We start from the raw sequence: 12,551 nt of genomic DNA, 5'->3' as shown, positions 1-12,551 counted from the left end.
GGGGAGAATGTATATCCTAGATTATAATTGTTATATCTTAGGTTGAACAGAACAATCAGTGTAAGAGGTTTGGCCAACATAATAATCTAAATAAACAAGAACCTGGATTCGGGGATTCAGTATGTATCTGGGGGACGAGACGGACGAACAGCAAAACACCAATGGAAACAAAGGTGTTTATATGGTTGCAACCAAGCAAGCTAGAAACATACAGGGCTCACAACAAAACGGTCGAGAAAACAATTTTTACAGGGCTCACAACAAAATGGTTGAGCAAACACATTTGTACAGAGACTATCAACATCAAGAATACCACGAAGACAAAGTTCACCCAAAGGTACTTTCAATTTCAAAAGCAACACGGCCGAGTCGGCGTCTGATTTGCAGTCTTTTTCTTTCAGTTCACGCTATTCCTGAAAAGCCTGCTCAACGTTTACTCGTGTCTGGCCTCTCTGTCGGTCAGTCTCCCTTTTCTCTTCTTCTGTTCCTCCGACATTGGGTTTCTCTGTCTCTTTTTAGTCGGCTGATCTATGATGAATATAACAATCCCTTAGTTACTTGTGTTTATATCGAGCCGGTTCCGCGTTTGGGGGTCTGTGCCGTAAAGCACCAACGCCCGGAGTTCAGAACTTTCAACGCTCCAACGCGTGACGCTTAGCCACGATAGCCAATCAGCGTGGAGCTTGACCCGACATCACCGACAGAGAGTAGTGACCCTTGCACAGAAGCATACGGCCGACATCTTTCTTTATTCTGGGGGTGGAAATAGTAACATAGTTACGCCATTAAATGCGTTTATGGAAACATTTTTAGCGAGAAATGTGCATTTTACTTTCATAATGTTCGCTCGGTGAATGTGAAGGATGTTTGGTTTGATAGTTATGACGAAGAGTGAACGCTCCATTCACTTGCATGGACAGAGTCTCTGGTTGCTAAGCAACCTCAACGTCTTGGCGGACTATTTCTCTGCTGATCAACACTACGAATGCTGGAAACACACCAGACACACCATGTGAAGTTATTTAACCCGATTATCGTTATTTATGAGTCCTTAGCCCAAGTGAAGGAGTTCAAGTACCTCGGGGTCTTGTTCTCGAGTGAGGGTACTATGGAGCGTGAGATTGGCCGGAGAATCGGAGCAGCGGGGGCGGTATTGCGTTCGCTTTACCGCACCGTTGTTACGAAAAGAGAGCTGAGCCGCAAGGCAAAGCTCTCGATCTACCGGTCGATCTTCGTTCCTATCAGTGGCGGTTTTAGGCACGGGCGACCCGGGCAGACGCCCGGGGCGGCATATTTGTGGGGGGCGGCAAATCAAATGGGGGGCGCCACGAGCAGTATAAAAAAAAAATGCGCTGCGCAGCGGTTATCAATGAAGTACGACATAATATTGTGTGGGGAATAGGTATTTTGGCGCCCCCTCTGGCTGCAGGCGCACACTTGTTCGTATAGACGGAGTGAAACCCTTACTGGAGTCCGTTGGTCCACGATACAACACGTCCAGTGGGGAAGAGACCTCGGGGAAGACCCTGGAATAGGTGGAGACCTCGGGGAAGACCCTGGACTAGGTGGATAGATTATATCTCAACACTGGCCTGGGAATGCCTCGGGATCCCCCCGTCAGAACTGGTCAATGTGGCCCGGGAAAGGGAAGTCTGGAGCCCCCTGCTTGAGCTGCTCCCCCCGCGACCCGACCCCGGGTAAACGGATGACGATGAGATGAGATCGTTATTTATATCCGAGATTATTTAATCTAACCCGATCTAAACTCTATCATGCACCCAAACACGGCGGCGTTTGGGTTTCCTACCTCGGACTCTAGCGCAGCCACAGGCGCGTTGGGCGCGTTGAACCATTTTTGTGACACACAATGATCAAGCGTCAGGTTAGGCGCGTTACTCGCGTTATCCAACGCGAGTAACGCGGTTGGTGTGGCCGTACCATTAGTCGATTGATCCATGATGAATGTAACAATTGCCTCGCAACTGGCTGTTTATATCTAGCCGGTGCCATGTTTGGGTGTGTGTCTGTGCCGTAAAGCATTTTCGAAACTACAATCTGACTACATTTTCGAGGATACTTCCGTTGCGTCACATCCGGATTGTGTCGGTCCGAACAGAGCAAGTTGCATATGCGCTTTTTCACTGGAGAGGCGACATGGGTAAATGACACACCCACCAATCTACCCAGAAATGGATGCAGAACCATCAGCATAACTCTCAACCTGCATACTTAATGTAATTTTGGCTAAAAAAGTTGCATAGTGGGCCTTTAATGATAATGAAGTCATAATATGAAGAGACAAATAAATACAAATTCAAATTCAGCCTTATTCTGCTTCAACAGGTGTCCCTCTGATTAATTTCGAGGGTTTTAAATGTGGCATTTTTTTATTATTTGTTGGGTCTGTAGACCGACCGCCCGCCCTCATGAGTAAACACCCTCCCTGTGTTGGACATCTGTATCCAAATTACAAGGAGCAGGGAGGGGTTAGACAGTGTTTAAGGATATATGTGGTAATGGAGCAGGGAGGGGTTAGACAGTGTTTAAGGATATATATGGTAATGGATCAGGGAGGGGTTAGACAGTGTTTAAGGATATATGTGGTAATGGATCAGGGAGGGGTTAGACGGTGTTTAAGGATATATGTGGTAATGGATCAGGGAGGGGTTAGACAGTGTTTAAGGATATATGTGGTAATGGATCAGGGAGGGGTTAGACGGTGTTTAAGGATATATGTGGTAATGGATCAGGGAGGGGTTAGACAGTGTTTAAGGATATATGTGGTAATGGATCAGGGAGGGTTAGGGGGCATCTTGCTCTATCGGATAATACAGGCTGCAGACATTGGGGATCAAACACAGTGCCTTTCAACTGGGAGTTGAACTCTCTCACCACACACACACACACACACACACACACACACACACACACACACACACACACACACACACACACACACACACACACACACACACACACACACACACACACACACCTCACTTCAAACTATATATATGTTCCATGAGCTGTCATCAACGTAACCATTCGATCATATACGTCGTTTATTAATCATAATTCAAAATATTCTGTTTTTGTTGACCTGTGGGGAGGCAATGTCTCCAGAGGTCTGAGCTGGTCCACCACGCCACCAGTGAGGTGAGGAAGAGGCGGAGGGAGGGACTGAAGACTGGGCCCACGTCAGGGGGCAGGACCCCATAGAGACCTGCTGGGACCCAGGGGGCTGAAGGACCTTCCAGGTGTGCTGCTAGGATAACCAACAGAGAGCTCTGGAGGAACATCTGCTCAGCTTGGAGGATTGAGACTGAAGGAACAGAATGAATCACCGGCTGAACACACCACAACATTCAGTGGGTTGGACTGAGTTGTTTATTACCATTATGCTTTAACAACAAATATAACTGAACAATAGTCACTTACAAGTACATCATAGACAGAATGACTAAAGAATAGTACCAAATATTACAGATCGTTAACAGTTGTGCACGTATCTTTGATCCTATGAGTGCCTTTATTTCTAAAAGGCGACTAACGACACACTTGGAGACTTATTTAGACCATAAGTAATGTAATGTACGACAATAATGAACACAATCTGAGCTACAGACTAGAGCAGAGATAAGAGAGAGAGGATGGAGAGAGAAGAGGATGGAGAGAGAAGAGGATGGAGAGGAGAGGAAAGCTGACAAGACAAAGTCACGGTACTCACACACATGGTGAGAATCTTTACATGTAGCCACTGTGAGCTTTGTTTAAGTGTGTAATGTATGAAGGGTTGTTGTATGGTGGAGATTAAGTGAATTACTGGTTAAAAAATGAAAGAAGTTTACAAATTTGCAGTGATTTTAAACATTCCAGCAATCTCAAAATGATCAAAATGTAGATTTTGTCAACAAACTAATACATTTTTTGACTCCCACTGAGAAAGTATTTCTACAAAACACTGTGGGACTGGATTCTACCTATTCCAGTGAAAAGATCAATTAAAAAGATAGTGTAGGCCCACACATTAAATTTTTTTGCCTTTTCTTTTTAATAAAAGAAATCAGAAAAGTGTTCAGAAGTTAAACCAATAGACATTTTAAGTAAGGGGTTATAGGATCATTATTATGCAAATTAATCAAGTCAAAATATTCTACATGACTGCGACTGTAACTATGTAATAGCATTAAACGTATAAAAAAATCAGGAGGAAACATGAATAAGATATATTGTAATCTAACGATTTACAACGAGTTGATTCAACAACTGTGATTATGTTCTTAAAGAACATCTCATTAAATGTCAGCAGTACGACATTAAAGCAGTTCTCTCAGATCTCACATAGTAGAGATTCTAATTCAGTAAACAACATTAGTTGTTTTGGTTGGTTCTTTGTTTCATTATCAAACAAAGGTCCTAGTCTGTTTGATTGACAGGTGAGATGATCAGGGGGGCAGAGTTGTTACCTCCATAATCACGGGGACCTGGGTAGAGGAATGGATAGAGGGGCTGACTGAAGGTGCAGCCAGTAGCAGAGTAGATATGAACCCTGGCTTCCACATCATAAAAGGAGACCACACCCTCATCATAATCAACAAACAACCCCACCTTCTGGAGCTCAGCTCTCAGAGGGAGACGGACAGGAGGGTTATTATTAAATACAAACCCATCCTTGTAGTAGTAAAGAGTCCAGTAACCCGTCTCAGGGGTCCTCTTGCTCCCACCTATTCTGTCGATGGACTCTTTGCCCACTCCTAACCACCAATAAGTCTTGTCTTTAACCTGTACCTCAAAGTAAAATCTCCCTGAGGAGAAGCTCTGCCACGTGAGGACATCGGTATACTGTCTAAATCGGTTGTCTGGGAGTACCTTCCTCACACCTCCATCATGTACTTGTTTCCCATCCTCAGACAGGATGAGCTGGGGATGAGCTGTATCAGGATCCAGAGTCACATCTACTTCATACTGCTGGACCCTCTTCAGTTCAGCATCATCACACAGCTTCTTCATCTCCATGTTCAGTGTCTCCTCCAGCTGATCCAGTGATCTCCTCAAGGTCCCTACGTATGACAGAGGACGGACCTCCACCGTGGTCCAGTCCCTGGTGGGTGGGGGATCCTTCAGGGATCTGAAGGTCTGGAGGAAGTGGAGGTGGTCTTTAGTGTGTGAGAGCTGCTTCACCTCTGAGCATCTATTGGTCAGATCTTCTATTTCCTGCTCCAGCTCTTTGATGAGGTCTTCAGCTTGTTTCTCTGTGGATTTCAGTTCCTCTTGAACCGTTTGGTTGAATTCATCCCGGCACTTTTCAACACAGCCTATCAGAGCAGTGAAGACCTGCCTACCAATGGCTATCTCTCTGTCTGCAACTTTGTTGCTCAGTTCTACTCTGTCTTTGATCTCATTAATCTTTTGTTTCCTCTCCTGGATCATCTGCGGAACTTCAGCCTCTATCTTCCCCAGCTGGGCCGTCTTCACTTCATATTCCTCCATCAGAGGTACAACAGGATGGGACTTGTGGTCTGTCTCTGTGCAGAACAGACACACACACACCTGTTCAGTCGGGCAGAAGAGCTCCAGAAGTTGGTCATGTTTCTTACACATCCTGTCTTCCAGACGGTCCATAGGCTCGACCAGCCGATGTTTCTTCAGGACTGCGAATCTCTGATGTGGCTCCAGGTGGGTTTGGCAGAAAGACATAAAACACACTAGGCAGGACTTCACAGCCTTTTGCTGGGTCCCAGTACAGACGTCACAGGGAACTTCTGCTGGTTCAACACAAGGCTGCTCTTTAACTCGTAGAGTTCTTCTAAACTGATTAGCCAGCTCTGATAAGAGGGTATTGACCTGTGGATCAGGATTTGTGTCGAAAATCTTGTTGCAAACAGGGCATTTGTACTTGACTTGTTCATCCCAGAACTCTGTAATACAGGTTCTGCAGAAGTTGTGTCCACACGGTGTGGTAACCGGGCTGCTGAACACATCGAGACAGATGGAACATGAAAAGTCCTCCTCAGACCAGGAAGTGTTAGCAGAGGCCATCCCTAGACACAGACGATAAGGTTTATGTATTGAGCAACTTTATATTTCTAATTCCATCAATTCCTTATCTTGTGCTGCTTTTACTCACCTTGTTGTGTTTCTCCGCCTGTCAGACAATTTGTTCCAAAATGCGTTTTATTTTCCTCCTGAAAGAGAGAACTTCTTTCACGTCGGTTGGCTTTGGTTTCTATGAATGTTAAGTTTCGTTTCCTGAACAAGACATCCTCTCCACTCCTCCCCTTACACTTGGCTCCACCCCTAACACTTGGCTCCGCCCCTAACACTTGGCTCCGCCCCAACGGACACACGGTTCCTGACGTCTCAACCTGACTGTGGGCCTAATCATCATGAACTGTCTAGGAGGCTAACTCATATTCGCTGTGTGTTCTCTTCTTTGCAGCATTAAAATATGTTCAACCTTTAAAAGACAGGAAATACCCCGGGAAAACTAGAAAGGTTGATTATTTCGTAGTGATTTGTGCCAAACTGGGATCAAGAGCTATGCAATTACATTTGACTTGATTTTGACTGTGGCTGATATTTTCACCACATTCTTTATAAAACACCCCTCTCTCAATAGGTGCGCCCAGATAACATGTGCTACTATGGTTGTGCTATTAACCGCCGAGTCATGTGACTCGGGGTAGGGCAGACGAACCAGACCGACGAGTTCTCCTTCAGTCAGACAACAAGCACTTGTTTTGTTGCCTCCATGCGGCAGTTAATTCTGCTGAATTAGAAAAAGGTTTACCTAGAAAATTCACAATTTATAAGTTGATAGACTGTATTGTTTATAACAGTATGGAGGGGATCGCGAGGATCAGCGACACGTAGGGAAGACCGACCGCCTGCCCTCATAACTAAAAACCCTCCCTGTGTTGGATATGTGGATACAAATTACAAGGAGCAGGGAGGGGTTAGACAGTGTTTAAGGATATATGTGGTAATGGATCAGGGAGGGGTTAGACAGTGTTTAAGGATATATGTGGTAATGGATCAGGGAGGGGTTAGACAGTGTTTAAGGATATATGTGGTAATGGATCAGGAAGGGTTAGGGGGCATCTTGCTCTATCGGATAATACAGGCTGCAGACATTGGGGATCAAACACAATACCTTTCAACTGGGAGTTGAACCCTCTCACCACACACACACACACACACACACACACACACACACACACACACACACACACACACACACACACACACACACACACACACACACACACACACACACCTCACTTCAAACTATATATATGTTCCATGAGCTGTCATCAGCGTAACCATTCGATCATATACGTACCTTATTAATCATAATTCTAAATATTCCGTTTTTGTTGACTTGTGGGGAGGCAATGTCTCCAGAGGTCTGAGCTGGTCCACCACGCCACCAGTGAGGTGAGGAAGAGGCGGAGGGAGGGACTGAAGACTGGGCCCACGTCAGGGGGCAGGACCCCATAGAGACCTGCTGGGACCCAGGGGGCTGGAGGACCTTCCAGGTGTGCTGCTAGGAGAACCAACAGAGAGCTCTGGAGGAACATCTGCTCAGCTTGGAGGATTGAGACTGAAGCAACAGAATGAATCACCGGCTGAACACACCACAACATTCAGTGGGTTAGACTGAGTTGTTTATTACCATTATGCTTTAACAACAAGTATAACTGAAAAATAATCACTTACAAGTACAGCATAGACAGAATGACTAAAGAATAGTACCAAATATTACAGATCGTTAACAGTTGTGCACGTATCTTTGATCCTATGAGTGCCTTTATTTCTGAAAGGCGACTAACGACACACTGGGAGACTTATTTAGACCATAAGTAATGTAATGTACGACAATAATAAAGACAATCTGAGTTACAGACTAGAGCAGAGATAAGAGAGAGAATGAGAAGAGAGAGAGGAGGAGGAGAAGAGAGAGAAGAGGATGGAGAGAGAAGAGGATGGAGAGAGAAGAGGATGGAGAGGAGAGGAGAGCTGACAAGACAAAGTCACGGTACTCACACACATTGGGAGAATCTTTACATGCTGCCACTGTGAGCTTTGTTTAAGTGTGTAACACATAAAGGGTTGTTGCATGGTGGAGATTAAGTCAATTACTGGTTAAAAAATGAAGATGTTTAAATTTATTTAAATGATTTTAAACATTCCATCAATCTCAAATTGATCAAAATAAGGATATTGTCAACAAACTTAATTTAATATTTGTATCGCACTGAGAAATTATTTATACAAAACACTATTGGACTGGAATGTACCTATTCCAGTGAAATGATCAATTGAAATGATAATGTCGACCCACACATTACATTTTTTGCCTTTTCTTTTTAATAAAATAAATCAAGTGTTCAGAAGATAAACCAATAGACATTTTAAGAAAGGGGTTATGAGGTCATTATTATACAAATGAATCATCTAAAAATATTCTACATGACTGCAACAGTAACTATGTTATAGCATTAAACGCATAAAAACTCAGGAGAAAAAATGGATAAGATATATTGTAATCTAACCATTTATAATGAGTTGATTCAACAACTGTGATTATGTTCTCAAAGAACATCTCCTCTTTAAATGTCAGCAGTACGACATTAAAGCAGTTCTCTCAGACCTCACATAGTAGAGATTCTAATTCAGTAAACAACATTAGTTGTTTTGGATGTTTCTTTGTTTTATTATCAAACAAAGGTCCTAGTATAAGGTATTTACATGAGCTTGAATATCATATTGTCTAAATAAAGCATAGAAATTAATTTACTCACATCTTTCGATAACGTGTCTCACCGGTATCAATTTAAATAAACTTGATGCACAATGTTGTTGGTGAAAAACATATTCTTACTTAAAACAAACAATAGCACAACAGTCGATTCACTTGCACAACTCAAGCCTCCCTCCAGTCAAGAACTCTGGCCCTCTTAAGGAGCACCAGAATGTGTGTGGCTCAATTAACCTATGAGCCAAAGCTGTAGACTATTACAGGGCTAACAGCCAGACAGGAAAATGTGCATCTATTAAAATATGGTTTAACACAGTGAAGATGCCATTCACATATTCACAGCAACACTATTTTACCAAGCTAGTCTGAGGACAGCAAGTACTAAAGGCTAGAATGCAGGATAGTTAGTCGGCTGAATACACGAGAACATTATTTTGGTTCGACTGAGTTGTTTATTAGTATTATGCTTTAATAACGAATAAAAGTACAAGTGCACTATAAACGGAATGAATAAAATAATAGTATCAAACATTACAGATCATTAACAGTTGTTCACGTATCATTGACTCTCTTTGCGACTTTATTTAAAAGGGGGCTAACGACACACTTTGCGACTTATTCAGACCATCAGGGAGAAGTTGACACACATAATCAAACGTGTGATGGCTGGGGTTGTTCATTCCAATGCTGCTGGCCGCTCATAGGTATCGAGGTCCACGGCTCTCGTGCCAACAGCTTCGGGGTCTCTCTCCCGCTCCTCGCATCGTCCAGGCAGTCAGTGGGCGTGGTTATGGGGAGGAGGACTCCGCACGAGCGGGAGCGTCACCGTCACCATAGTGATTCACTACAGCCGAACTCACCCAGTGGGAGTTCAGTTGTACAACATCTATTTTAGATTCATCTAAATTGGGTGACTTTTGACCTGTGAACACACTTAATGCGTATTGTACGACAATAATGAACACAATCCTAGATGAGCTAGAGAGGAGAGCAAAGATAAGAGAGGAGGGGGAGAAGAGAGAGGAGGAAGAGAAGAGAGGAGAGGTGAGGATGGAGACGAGAAGAGAAGAGAGGAGAGCAGACAAGACAAAGTCACGGTACTCACACACATGGGAAGAATCTTTACATGTAGTCACTGTGACCTTCTTTAAGTGTGTAATCCATGAAGGGTTGTATGGCGGAGATTACGTTTTACTGGTTCATCAACTACCAACTTTTACAATTCTTGATATAAAACGTTCAACCAATCTCGAAATTATCAAAATGAAGGTTCTAGTCAACAAACACATTTATTTTTTCTACTGAACAGTGATTCTACTGAACACTATTAGACTGGAAAGTATCTATTTTAGATAACATAGGTAGGCCTACACATTAAAAAATTAATGAACGTGTAAGGACATTGTGTTTTTTTGTCATTCACTATTCAGAAATTAAAACGGATAGCAATGCTAAAAAACTACAATTATTATTTTGTACAGATTAGTCCTCTTAACATGTTAGTCCTCTTATGTTCTATATAACTGCAACTGTTAACAACTTTATAGCATTAAATGTGTAAAAAGATCTGGAAACAAAAATATAATGTGTAATTTAACCATTCATAATGGGTTGAATTCAACAACTGTGATCATGTTCTTAAAGAACATCTCCTCGTTAAATGTCAGCAGTACGACATTAAAGCAGTTCTCTCAGACCTCACATAGTAGAGATTCTAATTCAGTAAACAACATTAGTTGTTTTGGTTGTTTCTTTGTTTTATTATCAAACAAAGGTCCTAGTCTGTTTGATTGACAGGTGAGATGATCAGGGGGGCAGAGTTGTTACCTCCATAATCATGGCGGCCTGGGTAGAGGATTGGATAGAGAGGCTCACTGAAGGTGCAGCCAGTAGCAGAGTAGATATGAACCCTGGCTTCTACATCATAGAAGGAGACCAGACCCTCATCATAATCAACAAACACCCCCACCTTCTGGAGATCAGCTCTCAGAGGGAGACGGACAGAAGGCTTACCTCTAAATACCAACACATCCTTGTAGTAGTGAAGAGTCCAGTAACCCGTCTCAGGGGTCCACCGGGTCATACCTTTTCTGTCGATGGACTCTCTGACCACTCCTAACCACCATGAAGTCTTGTCTTTAACCTGTACCTCAAAGTAAAATCTCCCTGAGGAGAAGCTCTGCCTCGTGAGAACACATCTATAATTTGTAAATCTCTTAGGGTTGTCTGGGAGTACTTTCTTCACACGTCCTTCATGTACTCGTTTTCCATCCTCAGACAGGATGAGCCAGCCATTAGCTGTATCAGGATCCAGAGTCACATCAACTTCATACGGCTGGACCCTCTTCAGTTCAGCATCATCACGCAGCTTCTTCATCTCCATGTTCAGTGTCTTCTTCAGCTGATCAAGGGATCTCCTCAAGGTCACTACGTATGACGGAGGACGGACCTCCACCGTGGTCCAGTCCCTGGTGGGTGGAGGGTCCTTCAGGGATCTGAAGGTCTGGAGGAAGTGGAGGTGGTCTTTAGTGTGTGAGAGCTGCTTCAACTCTGAGCATCTATTGGTCAGATCTTCTATTTCCTGCTCCAGCTCTTTGATGAGGTCTTCAGCTTGTTTCTCTGTGGATTTCAGTTTCTCTTGAACCGTTTGGTTGAATTCATCGCGGCACTTTTCAACGCAGCCTATCAGAGCAGTGAAGACCTGCCCACCAATGGCTATCTCTCCGTCTGCATCTTTGTTGCTCAGTTCTACTCTGTCTTTGATCTCCTTAATCTTTTGTTTCCTCTCCTGGATCATCTGCGGAACTTCAGCCTCTATCTTCCCCAGCTGGGCCGTCTTCACTTCATATTCCTCCTTCAGAGGTACAACAGGATGGGACTTGTGGTCTGTCACTGTGCACAACAGACACACACACACCTGTTCAGTCTGGCAGAAGAGCTCCAGAAGTTGGTTGTGTTTCTTACACATCCTGTCTTCCAGACGGTCCATAGGCTCGACCAGCCGATGTCCCTTCAGGACTGTGACTCTCTGATGTGGCTCCAGGTGGGTTTGGCAGAAAGACATAAAGCACTCTAGGCAGGACTTCACGGCCTTCTGCTTGGTCCCAGTACAGACGTCACAGGGAACTTCTGCTGGTTCAACACAAGGCTGCTCTTTAACTCGTACGGTTGTTCTAAACTGAGCAGCCAGCTGTGATAAGAGGGTATTGACCGGTGGATCAGGTTTTGTGTCAAAAATCTTGTTGCAAACAGGGCATTTGTACTTGACTTGTTCATCCCAGAACTTTGTAATACAGGTTCTGCAGAAGTTGTGTCCACATGGTGTGGTAACCGGGCTGCTGAACACATCCAGACAGATGGAACATGAAAAGTCCTCCTCAGACCAGGAAGTGTTAGCAGAGGCCATCCCTAGACACAGACGATAAGGTTTATGTATCAAGCAATTTTATATTTCTAATTCCATCTATTCCTTATCTTGTGCTGCTTTACTCACCTTGTTGTGTTTCTCCGCCTGTCAGACAATTTGTTCCAAAATGCGTTTTATTTTCCTCCTGAAAGAGAGAACTTCTTTCACGTCTGTTGGCTTTGGTTGCTATGAATGTTAAGTTTCGTTACCTGAACAAGACATCCTCTCCACTCCTCCCCTTACACTTGGCTCCGCCCCTAATCCCTGGCTCCGCCCCCACGGACACACGGTTTCTGACGTCTCAACCTGAATGTGGGCCTAATCATCATGAACTGTCTAGGCTAACTCACATACGCTGTGTGTTCTCTTCTTTGCAGCATTAAA

General features: G+C 43.8%; 2 protein-coding genes across 2 annotated transcripts; both read right to left on the bottom strand.

The window, feature by feature from the left end:
• Nucleotides 1-3,348: 3,348 nt before the first annotated feature.
• On the bottom strand, nucleotides 3,349-6,221 carry LOC115534624 (E3 ubiquitin-protein ligase TRIM39-like). Its single transcript, XM_030345731.1, has 2 exons — nucleotides 6,128-6,221; nucleotides 3,349-6,041 (listed from the first exon to the last, which is right to left on the bottom strand). Exon 2 carries the CDS (start codon nucleotides 6,037-6,039, stop codon nucleotides 4,417-4,419), a length of 1,623 nt encoding a protein of 540 aa, XP_030201591.1. The 5' UTR covers nucleotides 6,040-6,041; nucleotides 6,128-6,221; the 3' UTR covers nucleotides 3,349-4,416.
• Nucleotides 6,222-10,344: 4,123 nt separating this feature from the next.
• On the bottom strand, nucleotides 10,345-12,365 carry LOC115534622 (E3 ubiquitin-protein ligase TRIM39-like). Its single transcript, XM_030345728.1, has 2 exons — nucleotides 12,255-12,365; nucleotides 10,345-12,169 (listed from the first exon to the last, which is right to left on the bottom strand). Exon 2 carries the CDS (start codon nucleotides 12,165-12,167, stop codon nucleotides 10,539-10,541), a length of 1,629 nt encoding a protein of 542 aa, XP_030201588.1. The 5' UTR covers nucleotides 12,168-12,169; nucleotides 12,255-12,365; the 3' UTR covers nucleotides 10,345-10,538.
• Between the last annotated feature and the right edge of the window lie 186 nt (nucleotides 12,366-12,551).

Source organism: Gadus morhua, chromosome 21 (genome assembly GCF_902167405.1).
Source record: "Gadus morhua chromosome 21, gadMor3.0, whole genome shotgun sequence".
NCBI lineage: Eukaryota > Metazoa > Chordata > Actinopteri > Gadiformes > Gadidae > Gadus > Gadus morhua.
This window is presented reverse-complemented; position numbering and strand designations above follow the sequence as displayed.

Coding starts and splice junctions, on each gene's coding strand:
- LOC115534622 (XM_030345728.1), bottom strand. CDS start 12,167: ATGGCCTCTGCTAACACTTCCTGGTCTGAGGAGGACTTTTCATGTTCC.
- LOC115534624 (XM_030345731.1), bottom strand. CDS start 6,039: ATGGCCTCTGCTAACACTTCCTGGTCTGAGGAGGACTTTTCATGTTCC.